The sequence below is a fragment of the Balaenoptera physalus genome (genome assembly GCF_965194825.1).
Source record: "Balaenoptera physalus genome assembly, chromosome: 14".
Taxonomy (NCBI): Eukaryota; Metazoa; Chordata; class Mammalia; order Artiodactyla; family Balaenopteridae; genus Balaenoptera; species Balaenoptera physalus.
Window position 1 is genome coordinate 87,908,902 of NC_138893.1, and position 21,743 is coordinate 87,930,644.

At 37.5% G+C, this 21,743-nt stretch overlaps 1 protein-coding gene across 6 annotated transcripts in view; it reads left to right on the plus strand.

Moving 5' to 3' along the window:
- Positions 1-21,743, plus strand: part of SLC25A16 (solute carrier family 25 member 16) — a 47,268-nt gene that overhangs the window by 21,152 nt on the left and 4,373 nt on the right. For 3 of the 6 annotated variants that reach the window (XM_082424581.1, XM_082424579.1, XM_082424580.1), the window contains 5 exons: positions 820-941; positions 1,190-1,256; positions 5,310-5,472; positions 9,741-9,809; positions 11,408-13,064. In XM_082424581.1, the coding sequence (XP_082280707.1) occupies positions 820-941; positions 1,190-1,256; positions 5,310-5,472; positions 9,741-9,809; positions 11,408-11,564 (578 nt within the window). In that variant the 3' untranslated portion in view covers positions 11,565-13,064. Of the gene's footprint in view, positions 1-819; positions 942-1,189; positions 1,257-5,309; positions 5,473-9,740; positions 9,810-10,490; positions 13,065-13,411; positions 13,560-21,743 lie in introns of those variants that run through there. The other 3 variants (XR_014253321.1, XM_082424583.1, XM_082424582.1) reach the window with 3 other exon arrangements.

The window sequence follows — 21,743 nt, forward strand, 5'->3', positions numbered from 1 at the left end:
CTAAATGTGTTTATCAGGAGATTTTATTCCTAAAATAAATTGTTTCTATGACCTTGGACATTTATATTTTTATTATGTTTAGTCTGTAACAAATTTATGTAAATTTTATTTATTTATTTATTTATTTTTCAGAATTCTTGTATGTTTTGTTTTTTTTTTGGCCTAGCTGCTCTGCTGGCAGGATCTTAGTTCCCCGACCAGGGATTGAACCCAGGCCCTTGACAGTGAGAGCACGGAGTCCTAACCACTGGACCACCAGGGAATTACCCTTACCTAAATTTTAAAAAGAAAATAGTGACCATGCTTTGAATTTTTTTAAAAAATGCCTTTATTTTATTTTTAAAAGAATTCCTTAGGTAGGTTAAGCATCTCTCCATTTTAGGATTAGAGAAAATAAGGAAAAAGTCAAATATCCTGCCTAGTGCCTTGGAGATAGTCAGTTTTTCTTTTCTGTATCTTACCTGTGAATAGACACGTAATAGAATTTAAAAAATACTAACATGATCCACTAACACTGTACTATTTTGGTGCTAACATTATAACTTCACAGTGGGAAGAACTTGAAAAGATTTTACAAACTGACCCTTTTACTTACAAGTTTTTCAGCTGATAATATTATGATATAATTCTGTCAGTAATATTACCTTTGATTTCATTGAGTTTTCATCATTACTGTATAACTTGAGAGCATTACTAATGATAGGAAAGGTATATATATATATATATATATATATATATATATATATATATATATATATATATATATATATATACATAATGTATGATTCTTATACATTTAAGTTTCTGCTTTCTTTTCAGGTATGACAGCAGTTATCTGTACTTACCCTCTTGATATGGTTAGAGTACGCCTAGCATTCCAGGTGAAAGGGGAACACACTTATACGGGAATTATTCATGCATTCAAAACAATTTATGCAAAGGTATTTCATTTTTACTTTTCTTGTCTATAACATGTCCTTTTATATTTAGGCAAATGTTTTGAATGTCATTGTTTTGAAAGTTATTGTTTTACTTATAATTACTGATACTAATCATAATTGTGAAAACACATCTGTGTTTCAATGTGGGTCCAGAATAATTTTTCCTGTATAATGTATGCTTTTGTTCTTTTGCATTTATCATAATGAGCCCAGTGTAATTTCACTTCTAATTTTTCTTCACTCAAAAGGAAGGTGGTTTCCTTGGATTTTACAGAGGCTTGATGCCTACTATATTAGGAATGGCTCCATATGCAGGTATGTTTTAAATTTGGCAAAATCTTGGTTTTTCATTTTCTTGTAGGAATGATTTTAAAGTTTAGCATTTTATATTTAAGCCCCTAATCTGTCCAGAATTACTTTTTTTCCTCCCTAAAGATAGTCATTGATTAATTTCTCCTTTCCCCAGTGATCTGTAGTGCTACTTCTTAAAACAATAATAGAATGCAGTTTTATAGTAAGTCTTTATATTTGGTAGGACAAGTCCCTTGCTCCTTTTTTTCAGGAATGTAAGGACTGTAGATATTTTGCTATTCCATGTGCATTTTAGAATCATTTTTTGATGTTGCACAAAAATCCTTGTTGGAATTCTGAATGAAATTGCATACAGATCTTGGACATTTTTGTTAGATATATTCATAGACACCTTATAAGATTTGTTGTGTCTTTTAGAAAATTACATTTTCAGTTTATTGCTTGATTTAATTTTTATATGATTTTATAGCTAGCCATTATTCTACTTGTTGATATGATAGCCAGCTACCATGTTACTTGTAAATGCTTTGGATTTTCTGTGTGGACCATTACATCCTGTGCAGATAACATCATTTTTCTTACTTCTGTTCAAATCCTTATTTGTCTATTTATTTTTTTCTTATCTTACTGTACCAGCTAAGGACCTACAGTGCAGCAGTCAATAAAAGTGATGATACTTGGCATTTTGGCTCGTTACTGATTTTATAAATTTATTTATTTTATTTATTTATTTTTGGCTGCGTTGGGTCTTCATTGCTGCATGTGGATTTCTCTAGTTGCGGTGAGCAGGGGCTACTCTTCGTTGCGGTGCGTGGGCTTCTCATTGTGGTGGCTTCTCTTGTTACAGAGCACGGGCTCTAGGCGCACGGGCTTCAGTAGTTGAGGCTCGCAGGCTCTAGAGTGCAGGCTCAGTAGTTGTGGCGCCTGGGCTTAGTTGCTCCGCGGCATGTGGGATCTTCCTGGACCAGAGCTCGAACCCGTGTCCCCTGCATTGGCAGGCGGACCCTTAACCACTGTGCCACTAGGGAAGCCCAACATTCTTTTTTTTTATATATATATTCTTTTCCATTGTGGTTTATCACAGGATATTGAATATAGTTCTCTGTGCTAGACAGTAGGACCTTGTTTATCCATTCTATATATAAAAGCTTACATCTGCTCACCCCAACCTCCCGCTCCATCCCTCCCCCAGCCCCCTCCCCCTTGGCAACCACCAGTCTGTTCTCTATGTCCAAGATTCTGTTTCTGTTTCATAGATAGGTTCATTTGTGTCATATTTTAGATTCCACATATAAGTGATATGGTATTTGTCTTACCATTATGAAACTTTCTTAATATCATCTAGTATATTGTCATTGTTCAAATTCCCCCCATTCATAATTTTTTTTTGCCCAGATCCAAGTTAATATTTGCCTGGGATATCTTTTTTCATCCTTTCATTTTCTACTTTGTCATGTTTTTGTTTTAGGTATTTATTTTATAATCATTATATATATATAGCTGGGTATTTCTTTAATCTGGTCAGTAAAATCTTTTAATTGCCGGTTAGTATACTTAATGGTTATTGTGATTATTGATATATTTGGACTTGTTTCTTTACCTTGCTATTGATTTCCACTTGTTTTTCTTTTTTATATTCTTTTTAATAAATTTATTTGTTTTATTTATTTATTTTTGGCTGCACTGGGCCTTCGTTGCTACACGCAGGCTTTCTCTAGTTGGGGCAAGCGGGGGCTACTCTTCCTCGCAGTGTGCAGGCTTCTCATTGCGGTGGCTTCTTTTGTTGTGGAGCACGGGCTCTAGGCGCACAGGCTTCAGTAGTTGTGGCACGCAGGCTCAGTAGTTGTGGCTCACGGGCTCTAGAGCGCAGGCTCAGTAGTTGTGGTGCACAGGCTTAGCTGCTCCGCAGCGTGTGGGATCTTCCAGGACCAGGGCTCGAACCCGTGTCCCCTGCATTGGCAGGTGGATTCTTAACCACTGTACCACCAGGGAAGCCCTGTTTTTCTTTTTACGTTTCTTTTTATTCCTTTCTTGTTTGCTTATTTTTCTGAATCCTTACCCCCCCCCCCAAATATTTTATAAATATATAAGTTTATTTGCTTCCTCCTATGCTCGATGGTCTTTATTTATTTAGTTAGTTTCTTGTTTGTTTTATTTCTTGTGGCTTTTTTTGAGTGGTCTTTAATTATGAGTCCATTACTTGATTTTAACCTCTGAGTTTCTGACCCAGTGATTTCATCTTCTGTAGGCCCAATGGCAGGATCTGTCTCAATGGCTTGGCTGCTATTGCCATCAAAATGTAGAGTCACTCCACCTCTCTATGGGCCACAATTCCCAAGTGGGCCTCATATTATATTTTTGGAAGGTGGTGCTGCTAGGGATTCTTGGAAACCTTCTCTTCCTTTTTGTAAGCCCAGCAATGGATATAGTTGCTCTGCAATGACAAAGTTCCTCAGAATACCTAGACTGCCATTATGCTGGAATCAGAACTCTTTAGTTTTTTTACTATATTTTTTTCTCTTTCTAATTTTTTTTGTTTGTTTTTAGTTTTGTTTTTGAAATACATTTTTTACATAGTTATAGTATGTATATAATTATGTTTCTTAATTTTTTCCCATTTCCCAAATGGTTTTCAAATTTCTGAATACTATTCACATTTTTATTAATTGTGTCATATTTCAGTGAATACCATTCCGCATAATTAAGGTATTTCTATTTTTTTTCTACTTATGTTTAATTTGCTATGAATTTCCTTGTTGTGAGCTTTTCCTGTGGTTAAGATTTCTGTATTTAAGTCTATAGAATAGATTTCCCATATATAAAAGTGTATGGGGACTTCCCTGGTGGCTCAGTGGTTGGGAATCTGCCTGCCAATACAGGGGACACGGGTTTGAGCCCTGCTCTGGGAGGATCCCACATGCCATGGAGCAGCTAAGCCCGTGTGCCACAACTACTGAGCCTGTGCTCTAGAGCCCGCGAGCCACAACTACTTAGCCCATGTGCCACAACTGCTGAGGCCCGCGTGCCTAGAGCCCGTGCTCCGCAACAGGAGAAGCCAGCGCGATGAGAAGCCTGCGCACCACGACAAAGAGTAGCCCCCACTCGCTGCATCTAGAGAAGGCCCACGTGCAACGACGAAGACCCAATGCAACCAAAAATAAATAAATAAAAATAAAATTAAAAATTAAAAAATAAAAACCACTTCTTTAAAAAAAAGTTTATGAATATTCTAAAGTTGTATAGCATCATTGTAAAATACTATAAGATCATAAGAATTTTATATAAAGAATAAATGCATATATTGAGGTGTTATCCTAGACTGAATTTTTGTTAGTGCTTACTTGTTTTTAAGAATCAAGTATCTTTTTCAATATGTTTTAAAAATTCAGTAGATATCAAGATGTCTTGAGTAATGTTTAGTTGATAGGTATACTTGAGTTCTGTTAATTTTTTTAATGTATGACTTTAATCCTTTTATTATAAAATCGTGTAAATATTCAGCCAGCACCAACTGCACATTATCAATAACTTAATTCAATATTCATTAGATTCCATGTGTCTGGTGAGTCTCTCATTGTCATAACTCTTCCTCGAAGACAACGTTAGACACTGAATTGAAATAACAGTGCTTTATCACTTTTGAATTTCTTGCTTCTACCTTACATTATCACCATCATTGTTATTGTAAATATGTCACATTTACTTAAGATTACTAATCATTAATTTAACTTTTACTTATGTAAAACCTTGGAAAACTGTTCAATTCTATTCATGTATAAGGTGGCATTATACTCAACTACTACCTTTATTCAGTTAACTGAACATTATGTTAGTGTGTGAAAAACCAATGTATAATTTTTATAGGTGGTAATTTTGTTATCTTTAGGTTATTTGTAAACATTAATTAAATCTTTTTATCTTAGATTAAGCCAAACATTGGAAATCAGGAAATGCATAGTTAGTCCCTTGAGTTAATTGGTTATTATGTAAGAATGGTGTCTTCTCACAGCGCACATTCTGTTAAGCATCGTGGTGAATTTATATTTTGTTTTTCAGGTGTTTCATTTTTTACTTTTGGTACCTTAAAGAGTGTTGGGCTTTCCCATGCTCCTACCCTTCTTGGCAGACCTTCATCAGACAATCCTAATGTCTTAGTTTTGAAAACTCACATAAACTTACTTTGTGGTGGTGTTGCTGGAGCAATAGCACAGACAATATCGTAAGTTTCTTCATCAAATTAATTAAATCAAATTACATTTATCTAATACTGATTTTTAGCATTGGTTAGTTGTCTTATTTTTTCTAATAGATTATTAAAACACAGGATCCCTTGCAAAATATAAATATTAATTTAATACGTTTTTTCCAACGTGCCTGCACTTTAAGCATATTATAAATAACTTCGTGCCAAATTGACCAAATTAGTTTGAACCTACTCAATTTCTGTGGATTTTAAAAGAAAGAAAGGAAAAAGAAAGCTAGAAAGAAACACTATAGTTTTCATCCATATTTCCTCATGAATTTGCCTGTATGAGTTTTCTGAAATTTGAGCCATTTAGTGTGTGTGTGTGTGTGTGTGTGTGTGTGTGTGTGTGTGTGTAGGTACAACTTCTCTTGCAGTAAATCTTGAAGACCTACTTTGTGCCAGTCAGTATGCTAGGCATTGGGAGTTTCACTGAAGGAAAAACAAAAGTATCGCCTCAAGAAGCCTATACTCTTTTTTTTTTTTTTTTTTTTTTTTGGCTGCCTTGGGTCTTCGTTGCTGCGTGCAGGCTTTCTCTAGTTGCAGCGAGTCGGGGCTACTCTTTGTTGCGGTGCGGGGGCTTCTCATTGTGGTGGCTTCTCTTGTTGCGGAGCACAGGCACTAGGCTCGCAGGCTTCAGTAGTTGTGGTGCGTGGGCTTCAGTAGTTTTGGTGCACGGGCTTCAGTAGTTGTGGCGCACAGGCTCTAGAGTGCTGGCTCAGTAGCTGTGGCTCACTGGCTTAGTTGCTCCGCGGCATGTGGGATCTTTCCAGACCAGGGCTTGAACCCGTGTCCCCGCATTGGCAGGCGGATTCTCAACCGCTGTGCCACCAGGGAAGTCCCAAGGAGCCTATACTCTTATTAAGACAGTAGCAATGCAAGGGAGTTTTATATTAATATAAGTGTATTAGGGACATAGATAAATTAGGTGGAAAGTGTAATTGGAAAGTTGGCTTTAGAGAATTTCTGTAGACCAAGAGAGATTGGATAGATGAGATTAAAAAAGGCTGGAATACTAAGAAGCAGGAACTTTTCAGGAACAGGAAGAAGGGAAGCTCTCTGTGACTGAGGAGTATCCTGAAAAACAGGAAGACAACAGGAAATAGTAGTGTCACAAAGGCTCAAAAAAGAGTATCCAATGGAAAAAGAAAATTCAAAGTAAGATAGGTAATGAAAAGTAAGGTATTCATCGGATTTCACAATGAAGGATTACTTTTGTGAAGACAGATTCAGTATACTTGTGTGTGGGAGCAGATCATACTAGACTGAAAGTAAAGGAAAAAAGGTGTAGGGACTTCCCTGGTGGTCCAGTGCCTAAGACTCCGTGCTCCCAATGCAGGGGGCCCGGGTTCAATCCCTGGTTTGGGAACTAGATCCCACATGCCGCAACTAAGAGTTCGCATGCTGCAACTAAAGATTCCGAATGCCACAACTAAAAGATCCCGCACGCGGCAACAGTGATCCCGCATGCCGCAACTAAGACCTGACACAGCCAAATAAATCAATAAATATTAAAACAAAAAAAAGATGTGTAGTTTACTTTTAGAAACATGGCTGCGGAACCTTGTTCATTTGCAGAGACATGATCACCTCTAGCTATTCTGATTCTCTTCTTGGTTTTACTGCCCCTTTTCTTTATTATTTACTTCCAATTTAGATCTTTAAAATCTGTCTTCCCTTTTCCACTTTCATAAGCTATATTCTACACCCACTGACTCTTTTTTGTTTTTAATATTTATTTATTTATTTGGCTGCGCTGGGTCTTAGTTGCGGCACACGGGATCTTTGGTGCTGCATGTGGGATCTTTAGTTGTGACATGCGAACTCTTACTTGCGGCAACTTTCCCTTTTCAGATATCTCGCTGATTCATGTCTTCCTCCTCCTACCTATCTGTGCTGATTTTTTTAAGGCCTAGCCAGACTTTGGGCCTCTGCTCTTCCCGTAAACATCCAGAATAGCTGACCTATCTTTGTGGTTTCAATGGTCACCTCTGTACAGATAACTAATTCTATTTAAATCTTCATTGCTCACTCTCATTACTTCTCTAGCAAGCTCTTGGATGTTTCTACCTGGACTTCTGTCCTCAGTTCAAGCTCTGTAATTCATATACTGCTTTCCTGTCTTCTTTTTCGTGTCTGTCCTCGGCCCCCAACTTTCCTATTTGTTACTGATCACCATTAATCTTCTAGTCCTGATAATACCTTGAGATCATTTTTCACATTGTACATATCCAAATATTTTTGTCATGTTTTTGCTTAAAAACATTACCTAGAATGTTATTTTCTTTCTTTCCCATTGTTATTTCCCTAGTTCTGATCCTTGTACTTCGTCTTCTTACTTTCTCTTTATTAATCAATTCCTTCCACCCAGACACATCTTTTCCTGCTTGGAAACTGAATCCTTCAGGTTGGGGTTTTGGTCCCTTTATTCCCCATAAAGTTTTTTCCTCTCTCTACCTCCCATTAAAAGATAATTCAGGACTTCCCTGGTGGCGCAGTGGTTAAGAATCCGCCTGCCAATGCAGGGGACACGGGTTCGAGCCCTGGTCCGGGAAGATCCCACATGCTGCAGAGCAACTAAGCCCGTGCGCCACAACTACTGAGCCCACGTGCCACAGCTACTGAAGCCCACGCGCCTAGAGCCCATGCTCCACAACAAGAGAAGCCACCACAATGAGAAGCACGTATATACCACAACGAAGAGTAGCCCCCACTCACTGCAACTAGAGAAAGCCCGCGTGCAGCAACGAAGACCCAACACAGCCAAAAATAAATAAATAAATATTTTAAAAATTTGAAAAAAGATAATTCATGGAGGGGAATTCCCTGGTGGTCCAGTGGTTAGGACCCCGCACTTTCACTGCAGGGGGCATGTGTTGGATCCCTGGTTGGGGAGGTAAGATCCTGCAAGCCGTGAGGCAGGGCCAAAGAAAAAAAAAGGTAATTCATGGAGATGCTGCTTAGATGCATAGAGCTCTTCATCTATTAGTAATGTTATTTCTTAAGCTGTTTGGTTGGTACATGGGTGGTTTTTTTATTATAATTATTTCATAGTAAATTTAAATGTATATAAAAGTATATAATTATTTTCGTCATATCACTTAGGTATATATTATATATATGTATGTATATATACATATGTGTGTATGTGTATATATGTGTATAAACAAGAGCTTTGAATAGGGAAGTAGAAAGCAGCTTTATGACATGGAAAATGTCTCTAAGACTCAATTTTCTTATCTTAATATTGGGATAACAGTACCTACTTCACACAATTGTTGTAAAGATGGAATGAGATAACGTACATAAATTGCTTAGCACAGGACCTAACATAAGCAGTCAACATTAGCCCCAAAAAAGTAATTAAAAAAAAAATCACCTGGGGTCCCACTCCTAAGAGATTACTTTTGTATATTTCATTTTAGGCAATCTTTAAAATTTTTTTTAAATTGAGGTATAATTAATGTACAATATTATATTATATTATATAACATAATGATTTGATATTTGTATATATGGTAAAATGACCATGACAATAAGTCTAGTTAACATTCGTCACCATACATAGCTGCAGAATGAGGCAATCTTTTCACATAGAATTTTCTCTATCCTCTAAATGCAATTATCTGTATTGTTAATTTTAGCCCTTAAGGAGAATTTTTTTGTTGGCCTACTGTATACAGGGGCACTTGCTGAATACTCTAAGGGTAGTGGTTCTTAACTGGGGTGGTTTCGCCGCTAGCGGACGTTTATTAATGTCTGGAGACATTTTTGGTTGTTACAACTGGGGGTGTGCTACTGGCATCTAGTGGGTAGAAGCCAGGGATTTACCTAAACACCCTACAATGCCCAGGACAGCTCCCACAACTAAGAATTATCCAACCCAAAATGGCAATAGTGCCAAAGTTAAGAAACCCTGTCTTAGGGTTACAACAATGGAAAGCACCCCGTCTATTTCCTCAGGAAGTGGCATTTAATTTGGTTTGGGGGAATAAATAGAACTTGATATTGGGTGATGAAAGAGAAGAATCATTTAACCCAAGGGAACCACTTAGGCAAAGGCAAGGAGACCTCTGTATTGTTATTTGATTTTATTCATATGCCTATATCCTGACTCCCAGATTAGACAAAACAGTAAGAGAATAGGAACACATTATTTCCTAGCATACATAGGGCTTTGTATTCAATAATTGCTGAGTAGAAAACTAAAAATCATTTTTAAGTCCTTCTTTTTCTTTTTTTAGCTACCCATTTGATGTAACACGTCGGCGAATGCAGTTAGGAACTGTTCTTCCAGAATTTGAAAAGTGCCTGTAAGTTCATTTGTCATTGTTCAATTTCTTTAGGAAATGTAATGTGTATAGTAAGTAGGGAGATAGGACTGTGATCTCACTAGTAGTCTAGAGCTTTCATTTTATCTCCCATAGTATTCTTTGGTAAACTGAATTTAATGAGGTCCTAATCCTCCTATTAAAATTTTCATTTTAGGGAATTCCCTGGTGGTCCAGTGGTTAGGACTCGGTGCTTTCACTGTGGGGGTCAGGGTTCGATCCCTGATCAGGGAACTAAGATCCCACAAGCCTTGCGGCCAAAAAAAAAGCAAATTTAATTTTAGAGCAGCTCTTTTAAATAAAAATATGATGTGAGCCACATATGTAATTTAAAATTTTCTGGTAACCTAACCACATTAAAAAAGTATAAAAAGAAACAGATGAAATTGTTTTAAAATATTTTATTTAAACCAATATATTTAAAATTTATCACTTCAACATTTCAGTATTTTACATCCTTTTAAAAAAAATACTAAGTGTTTGAAATCCAGGGTGTATCTTACACTCACAGCACATCTCAATTTTGGACTTTCCACATTTCATGTACTCAGTAGCCACATGTGGCTAGTGGCTACCACTATTGCATAGCCCAGCTCTAGAGTTTTCTATAATCTGTAGAAATTTCGAATCATTCTGTTTGATTGGTGATGTGTTGTTCCTCAGGGGAAGAGCAGAATGTTTATTCAGGACCATGAATTGCCTTCATTCACCCAAAAGATTTTTTGAATATTTCAGTCTACATTGCATATTGAAAGAGAAAGACAAAGCCCAAAATGTTGGTTTGAAAGGAAAGAACACTGAAACAAGAAAGTCTTTATTGATGAAATCTGAAAGATAGTCCTTCAAGCTTTAGTTCTATAACCATCTGCTCATTGTAGCATAGAACGTGAGCAGAAACTTGAGAGTTTAAAGGGCAACTGCTCATATATCCTTTAAAAAGACTACATCAATATTTCAAATATTATTATGAAATAGTGTTGCTAGTAAATGTCACAGACATAATGCAAACAAAATATATGGTATTAATGAGCCCCGGAATACTATGCATAATGCTTGTACTTGTTTGGAATGAATTGCTCTTTTATTATGAATTTTTAGCTTGGTTTTTTTTTTTTAATTAATTAATTAATTTATTTATTTTTGGCTGCGTTGGCTCTTTGTTACTGTACACGGGCTTTCTCTAGTTGTGGCGAGCAGGGGCTACTCTTCGTTGCAGTGCGTGGGCTTCTCATTGTGGTGGCTTCTCTTGTTGCGGAGCATGGGCTCTAGGTGCGTGGGCTTCAGTAGTTGTGGCTCTCGGGCTCTAGAGCGCAGGCTCAGTAGTTGTGGTGCACGGGCTTAGTTGTTCCGCGGCATGTGGTATCTTCCAGACCAGGGATTGAACCCATGTCCCCTGCGTTGGCAGGCGGATTCTTAACCACTGTGCCACCAGGGAAGTCCTTTAGCTTGTTTTAACACTTGCCTTCCAAAAGCTACTCAGATGGCATTTTTAGCTTCTTGTAAAAATGCTATTATGGATCCTGAAATTGTCTCTTCGTGACTGGGCATAAAGGTGTCATCATTTAACCATTCTCTTTCAGTACCATGCGGGAGACTATGAAGTATGTCTATGGACACCATGGAATTCGAAAAGGATTATATCGTGGTTTATCTCTTAATTACATTCGCTGCGTTCCTTCTCAGGCAGTGGCTTTTACAACATATGAACTTATGAAGCAGTTTTTTCACCTCAATTAAAAAATATCGTTATTTCTTTTCCTTAAACTCTCAGAGGGAAAAATAAAATGTTAATTTAATTTGGGGAGAACATTACTTGAAGGGGGATATTTACCCTGTCACAGGAACCACTGGTATTTTAGTACTTGATTTTTCTATTCATCACAAATCAAAAGTGCTTACTATACTTTTTACGCCAAAAGTTATATCTTAGAACATTGCAAAAAAATCCTAAGCTGATGCTGGCTAATCAGTAAGGTTATTTGAAACCATTTTAAAGTGTTATTTGGATAGAACTAACTTAAAATGGGATTCAAAAGGTTGCCATTAGTTTTATCATGCTATTCCAAGCTTTTAATTGTAATCATGATTTTCAAAGACTCTAATGTTGGTTGCTGTTATTGTTATTATTATTATTAACAGTCTTGGTTATATTGCAGCAGAATGATGAGAGCTGAAATTTTAAGTTATATAAAACATAGGTTAGAAGCCAGCATTGAAGTATTATTCTTAATATTTCCCTTCTCATAATTCTGCTCCACTGGATAAAAGGACAAACACTTTTTCTCTTCATTTTTTGATAAATATTGTATTCAAAAAGTAACCATGTAGAGACTCATCAGTAAGTCAAGAATTTTCAGGTATTGCTCAAATGTTATTACCAGTTTCTGAGTGATTTAAATGTGTTTTTAAAAGTCAATGTATTTCCCAAAGGCAGTAATAGTAAATACTGAATATCTTTGCTCTCAAAACAAGTTAGCATTATAGATTTGTTTTTGTTAGATGATTTGATGTATACTAGAAAATTTATTTAAGTGGACTGTGAAATATCCATTAATATAGATGTGAATGTCAAAGAATGTTTCCAAGATATTATGTTATGACACAGCAACTAGTTCTTCCACGTAAAATAATTTTAGTGCAATATAAACTTAAGTAGAGATGTAAAACATGATCTGAATTGCTATCATTTATATTAAAATGGTTTAAAATGTAAGAATTCCAGTTATTATGTTTAGAGTAGTTTTTATGTTTTATTATAAGCATGACAAAAATGGGAGGGGAACAGTTAATAGTTCTGTCCTCAGAAATAGCAATTTGTAGAATTGATGTGATTTTTAAGACATTAGAAAACTAAATTGAAAGTGTTATTTCTGCTTCAATTTTTATTTTTTTGCATAAAAGATTTCTTGTCATAACTTGGTAAAAATTATATGAACTGGTTTCATTTTCAAAGTCTTTATTTTAAAATAAATGTGTATCTTTGTATGATTTATAAGTGTACCCACAGGTAAAAATACATGTGTTCCTAAAACTATTTTGTATATTTTCATTTCTCGGCTACACTGTAGCTAAATACTGCTATCAAATCTCAAGATAATTTAAATGTATAAAATAAGTATCTCAGTTATGTTATCAATAAAAGAGGACTGCAAATATTTTTTTAAATAAAAATTTGCATTCTATGTTACAGAATACATAGGTTATTAAAAATAAATTTTATTCATATTTCAACAATTATTCCTCTCTTTTAACTATTTACATTATTGAAGCACAAATATTAAACATAATGGAAGAATACTTAAAATAATGACAGTATTTTTATCTGATTTATTTCAGATTGATAACGCAAAGTGAATCTTGACAGATTATCTTCCATTTGAATATTGACTGTTTATGTTTTGATCTCCATTGTAATACTTTCCTTGCCTTTTATTGGGTACAGCCCTCTGATCTATAGAATGGGGCAGTGATTTTGTTTAGGGATTGATGAGTGAGGTACCATTCCTAGCTGTTAATGGTGGCCTGTATGGAGATGGAAAGGTTAGTGGGTATATATAATAATATCTTACAACATTTTCCCCCAGATTACTCAACATCCATTTATGCAGCACCCATTGTGTGCCACGGATTATATCAGCATTATAGGGGCATACCTTGAGAGGTCTGTAAACTGTACTTGCAGTCTGATTTGGATTCCCAATAGCATCTATCACTGGGTATTTCTCTAACAGGGTATGTACCATACTTTTTAGTTACTGCATGTTTACTTGTCCTCCCAATTGGTTCTTTCATGGGCAGAGTCATACCTTCATCCTCTTTAAGGAGAACAGGGTATGGCATCATAATAGTTGCTCAGTGATGTTTACTGATGGGCAGAAGGAAGGTTTGGTCCCTGTTTTTGGAGAAAATGTTCTAGTAGAGAGAAACGAGGCACAAATAGTTCAGGGAAAGAACAATTTAGAAAGAAAGTTATTTGTTTTTTCTTGACAGAAATGTCTTGTTGATAATTTGAGCCAGGATGAATGGCAAATAATAATACCTATATTATATCAGTATGCGTTGCCTTGCAGAGTGGGCCAATGATATCTGACATACTTGTATAGCAACTGTATACTTAAACACTTACATCAATTCTCTGAATATGACATTGTTACAAACTAGAAATCAATGACAAATAATAAGTCATGTATATTTCCTGAGGATTTACTATGTTCCATTCCTTATTTTAAGCACTTTTGATGCCTTAACTCTATAACAGTACTATAGGATAGGCACTATTAAATGTTGCTTTTTTACGGTTGGGATAACTGAGACCCAGGGATATCAAGTAACTTGCCCAGGTTCACACAATAAGTGGTGGATCTAAGATTCAGCCTACAGCCTAGTCTACTAGCCATGATGCTATACTTCAACACAGTAGCATCCTTCCTATTCACATAAAGCTCTAATATGTAATAAATACAAACCAATTAATAGAATGATTACAGTTTTTGGAAAGTGCTTTAGAAATTGTTTTTTGCTCCCCCCCCGGCCCCCCTCCCCCCCAGCAAGAGGCTTGCGGGATCTTAGTTCCCTGAATAGGGATTGAATGCAGAGCCCTTGACAGTGAAAGCACAGAGTCCTAACCATGAGACTACCAGGGAATTCCTGGAAAGTGCTTATTAAGGAAGTAAATAGATTACATGATAGAGAATAATTGTTGTGTGTAAGGATCAGAGTGCTACTTTAGAATGGTCAGGGAAAAGTTTCTTTGATGTGCTAAACTTTAAGCCTACACATGAAAAGGAAGTAGTCGTGCAAAGAGCTGTGGAGGAAGAATGGCCCAGGTGAAGGGAACAGCACAGTACAAAAACTCTGAAACAGGAAAAAGTTTAGTTTGACACAGGAATTGTCAGAAGCCCAGTGTCAGTGAAGCTCCCTGAGTGAGGGAGTAGCAATAAATAGGTTGGAGAAATAGACAAAGGCATCAAAAGTGCTTAAAATAAGGAATGGAACATAGTAAATCCTCAGGAAATATACATGACTTATTATTTGTCATTGATTTCTAGTTTGTAACAATGTCATTCAAAGAATTGATGTAAGTGTTTAAGTATACAGTTGCTATACAAGTATGTCAGATATCGTTATTTGATGTCTTAACTCTATAACAGTACTATAAGATAGGCACTGTTAAATATTGCTTTTTTACAGTTGGGATAATTGAGACCCAGGGATATCAAGTAACTTGCCCAGGTTCACACAATAAGTGGTGGATCTAAGCCCAGTGTGAATGAAGCTCCCTGAGTGAGGGAGTAGCAATAAATAGGTTGGAGAAGTAGACAAAGGGCAGATCAATGTATTTAGGGCTCTATAGGATATAGTAATGATTTTGTCTTTTATTCTAAATGCAATGGGAAGCCTTGAAGGTTTTCAGTAGGGGAGTAAAATTGCCTGATTATATTTTTACAAAGATCACTCTGCTTTATCAACAATTATATGCACTTAAAACAGAAATCAGGGAATTCCCTGGTGGTCCAGTGGTTGACTCTGTGCTTCCAATGCAGGGGGCGTGGGTTCGATCCCCGGTTGGGGAACTAAGATTCCACATGCTGGTGCAGCAAAAACAAACAAACAAACAAAACAACAACAAAAAAACAACAGAAATCAACAAAATTAAAAACAGACAATAGAGAAAATAACAAACCCCAAAATTCGTTTTTTGAAGAGATCAACAAAATTGGTAAGCCCCTTAGCTAGACTGATAACTAAAAAGGAACATAAATTACCAATATCAAGAATGGGGAATTCCCTGGTGGTCCAGTGGTTAGGACTCCACGCTTTCACTGCCGAAGGCCCGGGTTCAATCCCTGGTTGAGGAACTAAGATCCCACAAGCCATGCGGTGTGGCCAAAAAAAAAATAATGAAAAAGATGACATTACTATGGATCCTATGGATATTAAAAAGATAATACGGGATTTCTAAATAACTCTTTGCTAAGGAATTTGATGACTTAGATGAAATGGACAGAGGCTTTGAAAATCACAACCAAAACTGATGTAGGTGAAACAAAATCTGCATAACCAATTAAAGAAACTGAATTTATCAAAACTCCTTCCACAAAGAAAACTCCAGGCTCAGATTGTGAATTCTGTTGGACATCTAAGAAAGAAAGAATTTTATACAGACTTTCAGAAATCAGAAGACAGCACTTTTATGATGCCACTATAACCTTGATGCCCAAACCTGACCAAGTTGTTACAGAAAAATAAAATTACCAACCAGTGTCCTTCAGGAACAAAGATGGAAAAATCTTTAACAGCATATTAGCAAATCAAATCCAGCAATACATAAAAAGTTTATTGTATCATGACGAAATTGGGTTTATCCTAGGAACGCCAAGTTGTTTTCACAATCTTAAGTCAATAGTGTAATTTCCTGTACTCACAGAATAAAGGAGAAAAACACATGATTCTTCAATAGATGCAGAAAAAGCACTTGGCAAAATTCAAAATTGATACATTATAAAAATTAATCACATCAGGGATAATGTGATTAATCACATTAATCACATTCCTCAATCTGATAGAGCATTTTGTCAGATTAATTTTCCAACCGTACATCTCATCTCATGTGTTCTTCTCGTGTCATTGACACTCATCCCATCAAGAGGTAGAGACCATTCCCTCCCCTTACATCTGGTTGAGTGGGCTTGTGTCTACGGTGGCAGTGATGCTGTGTCACTTCTGAAGTTACGTCGTAAAGCTGAAACAGCTTCCATCTGGTCTTTTGGAATGCTCGCTCTTGTAATCCTCACAACATGCTGTGAGGAAGCCAGGCAGCCCCTGTAGAGAAACTGTCAGCCAGCCTCCACTTGCCAGCCATTTGAGTAAGCCATCTTCAAAGTGGATCCTCCAGCTTCCAGCTGATGCTTCATGGACAGAGAAAAGCTTTCCTCACAGAGCCCTGCCCAAAATGAAAATTCATAAGCCAAAAAAAATGATCGTTGGGGACTTCCATGGAGGTCCAGTGGTTAGGGCTCCTCGCTTCCACTGCAGGGGGCGCAGGTTTGATCACTGGTTCGGGAACTAAGATCCCACATGCCACAAAAATAAATTAATTAATTAATTTAAAAAAGATTGTTGTTTAAAGACACTAAGTTTTGGAGGTTTGTTTTTGTTTTTTACATAGATTAGATAACCATAGCAAATATTCATGAAAAACCTACAGCTAGCATCATATTTAATAGTGAAATATTGAATGCTTTCCCGCTAAGATCAGTAGAAGGCAAGGATGCCCAGTGTCAGAACTTCTATTTAACCAGTGAACTTAAGAAAGAAAGTGAAATAAAAAGCATAAAGATCAGAAAGGAAGAAGTAAAACTGCCTCTATTTGTAGATGACATGATTATTTACATAGAAAGTCTTAATGAATCTACAAAACAACTACTGGCAAAGTCTCAGGATATAAGGTAAATTTTATTTATCCTATCTTTTTGGCCGTACCACGTGCCATGTGGGATCTTAGTTCCCTGACTAAGGATCAAACCTGTGCCCCCTGCATTGGAAGCGTGGCATCTTAACCACTGGACCACCAGGAAAGTCCTAAGGTAAACTTTAAAGATTGTATTTTTATATACTAGCAGGAAGCAATTGAAAAACAATTTCATTTAAAATAGCATCAAAAAATATACTTAGGGCTTCCCTGGTGCTGCAGTGGTTAAGAATCCGCCTGCCAATGCAGGGGACACGGATTCGAGCCCTGGTCCGGGAAGATCCCACATGCCGTGGAGCAACTAAGCCCGTGTGCCACAACTACTGAGCCTGTGCTCTAGAGCCCGTGAGCCACGACTACTGAAGCCCGTGCGCCTAAAGCCCTTGCTCCGTAACAAGAGAAGCCACCAAAATGAGAAGCCCGCGCACCGCAACGAAGAGTAGCCCCCCTCGCCACAACAAGAGAAAGCCCACGCGCAGCAACGAAGACCCAACGCAGCCAAAAAATAAGTAAATAAAATAAATAAATTTTTAAAAAACTTATAAAAAATATATATACTTAAATTTAACAAAATCTATGCAAGAGCTTTACGCTGACAATTACAAAATGTTGCTGAGAGACATTAAAGAAAATCTATATAAATGGAGAGATAAACCAGGTTAATGCATTAGAAGTCTCTATATTTTAAAGAAATCAATACTTCTCAAATTGATTTTTAAGTCTAATATAATCTCAATCATAATTTCAACAGGATCTTTGTAGAAATTCACAACCTGATTCTAAAATTTATATAGAAATGAGAAGGACCTAGAATACCCAAAGCAATCTTTAAAAAGAACAAAGACATACAGTACCTGTCTGTATGACTTACTATAAAGCTGTAGTAATCATGACAATGTGATACTGGCATAAGGATTGACAAACATCAAAAGAACAGAATAGAGAGCCAGAAATGGACCTATACTTATATAGTCATTTGATTTTTTTTTAACAAGGTGCCAAAGCAATCCCATGGGGGAAGGGTAGTCTTTTCTACAGGTGCTACTGGAAAAACTGGATATGCACATGGTTGGGGGGACGGGGAGGGGGGACCACGACTCATTCTCCACCTCATACCACACACAAAAATTAATTTTAGGTGGATCATAAGCCTAAATGAAAAAACAGTAAACTTCAAGAAGAAAACAAAGGAGAGTATCTCTACTTCCTAGGGGTCGGCAAGGATTCCACAGGTCACAGAAAGTGAAACGCATAGAAGAAAAATGGGTAAATTAGACTTCATAAGGATTACAATTTACACATATCTAAAGATCTTGTTACCGAACCAAACTTGGGTCTGCTCACCACTGCAGTAAAGCTACTGACACTGGGTTGTGATGAAGAAAAGTGCAGCATTTACTATAAGGCGCCAATACAAGAAGGATGGAGGGCTCATGCTCTGAAAACCCCAAACTCCCCGAAGGGTTTCAGCAAAGCATTTTTAAAGGCCTGGTGAGGGAGTGGGGTCGCAGGGTATGTGATCAGCTTGTGAGGTAACAGGGTGGTGTCACAGGGGTTAACATCATCAATCAGGCTTCAGCAGGCCTGGGGGCTATGTGCTCGTGATCATCAAGTAGTTAACACCTTCCAGGGAGTTCCCTGGTGGTCTAGTGGTTAGGATGCCGGGCTTTCCCTACTGTGGCCCAGGTTCAATCCCTGGTCGGGGAACTGAGATCCCACAAGCTGCGTGGTGCGGCCAAAAAGCAAAACAAACATCTTCCATTTGGTGGGGGGTTTTCACATCTATAGAACTACTCAGGAAATGTGTATCAGATACTATTATCTAGGGACTTCAGAGAGGAGCTAAAGCAGAGGATATGGGGAAGGCCCCATAGGGTCCTGCTGGGTTACAATCTTGTTAAGATGAATAGACAAGCCACAGATGGGGAGAAAATACTCACAAAACCTATCTGACAAGTCTTTTATTAAGAATTATGTAAAGAATTCCTGGGGAATTCCCTGTGGTCCAATGGTTAAGACTTCGAGCTCTCACTGCCGAGGTCCTGAGTTCAATCCCTGGTTGGGGACTTAAGATCCCACGCCGTTTGGCACAGCCGAAAAAGAAAAAAAATTTTTTTGTAAATAATAAAAGGACAATGCAGTTAAGAAAAAAATGGGCAAAGGATTTTTTAAAAAGATTTATTTATTATTATTATTTTAAATTTTATTTTATTTATTTATTTTTGGCTGCATTAGGTCATTGTTGCTGTGCTCGGGCCTTCTCTAGTTGCCGCGAGCGGGGGCTACTGTTCATTGCGGTGCACGGGCTTCTCATTTTGGTGGCTTCTGTTGCGGAGCACGGGCTCCAGGCGCGTGGGCTTCAGCAGTTGTGGCTCACGGGCTCTAGAGCGCAGGCTCAGTAGTTGTGGCACACGGGCTTAGTTGCTCCACGGCATGTGGGATCTTCCCGGACCAGGGCTGGAATCCGTGTCCCCTGCATTGGCAGGTGGATTCTCAACCACTGCGCCACCAGGGAAGCCCTATTTATTATTTATCTTATTTATTTTTGGCTGCGTCGGGTCTTAGTTGCGGCATGCAGGATCTTCGTTGAGGCACGCGGGATCTTTCCTTGTGGCACGCGGGCTCTTCGTTGTGGTGCTCTGGCTTCTCTCTAGTTGTGGCGTGTGGGTTTTCTCTCTCTAGTTGTGGCGTGGGCTCTAGGGCGCGTGGGCTCTGTAGTTCGCAGCACGTGGGCTCTAGTTGAGGTGCGCGAGCTCAGTAGTTGCAGCGCGTGGGCTTAGTTGCTCCGCGGCATGTGGGATCTTAGTTCCCTAACCGGGAATCAAAGCCGCATCCCCTGCATTGCAAGGCAGATTCTTCACCACTGGACCACCAGGGAAGTCCCTGGCCAAAGGATCTGAACAGACATTTACAAAGGAGGATATGCAAATGACTGAGCACATGATAAAGTAATTTCATTAGTGATGGGAATGTGCAAATTAAGACTGAAAAGACTGATAGCATCAAATATTGTCAAGTATATGCAGAAACTGGAATTCTGAAACATCGTCGATGATAGTGTAAAATGTTACAACCACTTGCATAAAGGTCTGGCAGTTTCTTATGTTAAACCTAAATATAAACCTACCCATGGCCCAGAAATATCACCCCAAGGTATTTACTCAAGAGAAACAGAGGCACACATCCATGAAAAAATGTATACAAGAATATTTGTAGCCACTTTATTCAAGATAGCAAAATACTGTAAGTAATCTAGGTGTTTGTCAACTGGAGACTGACCAAGTAGAGTACTATTTAGCAATAAAAAGGAACAAACTACTGGTTTATGTAACAAAATGGATGAATCTCAAAAACATTATACTGAGTGAAAGAAGCCAGATACAAAATAGTACATACCATGTGATTTTCATTATATGAAGTTGTAGAATAGACAAATCAGATCTCTGGTGAAAAAAAATCAGGTTAGTGGTTGGGTTTCCAGTAGGGATGGATGTGGGAATTGCCTGGGAAGGGGTATGAGAGAACTTTCTGGGGGTGATGATAACATTCTGTATCTTAATAAGGATTGGGGTCAAACACGTTTGTCAAAATTCATCAAATGGTACACACAAGATTTGTGCATTTCATTTTATGTAAATTCTACGATTCACATATGAAATTTACATAAAACATTTAAAGTACCACAGACAAAATATTGAACTCTAGCTAATGATGTGCATGCTAAAGTGTTCAGGGGTGAAATGCACTGATGTCTGCTATTTTGAAATGCATTTAAAAAGAAAACTTGAATTCATGGATGGATAGAGGGATGGATAGATAGATATACATTGTGATAATGAATGATAACATTTGCTAGAGATAGCAAATGTTAATTGTAAAATTTAGGTGATAGGTATATGGTGGTCATGATATAATTCTTTTAACTTTTCTGTACATTTGAAAGTTTTTATGATAAAATATTAGGAAAGGGAAAAGAATAAATTGCAGGGAGACAAGAATGGAAGCACATGTGAGAGATAATGATTAGGTAGTGGCAGTGGAGATGGAAAGGAACGAAGAGATTTAAGATAGTTTTAGAGGGAGAATCTACGGGTCTGCCTATGGATTGGATGTGGGTAGTAACAGAGAGGAATCAAGGATGATTTCTGGGTTTCTGGCCTTATCTGCTGGGTGGTTAGTGCTATTACTGAGAAGAATAATAGGTTTTTTGGGGAAATATAAAGTTCTATTTCAGGGAATTCCCTGGCAGTCCAGTGGTTAGGCCTCTGCGCTTCCACTGCAGGCGGCCTGGGTTTGGGGAACTAAGATCCCCGCAATCCTCATGGCCAAAAAAAAAAATTTTTTTTCCATTTTGGCCATGTTAAAGAAGTTTCCCCCTCCCCCCCCAAGTATAGATGTCAAGCAGGCAGTTGGAGTCTTGAATTTGGAGGAAAAGCCTTGCCTGT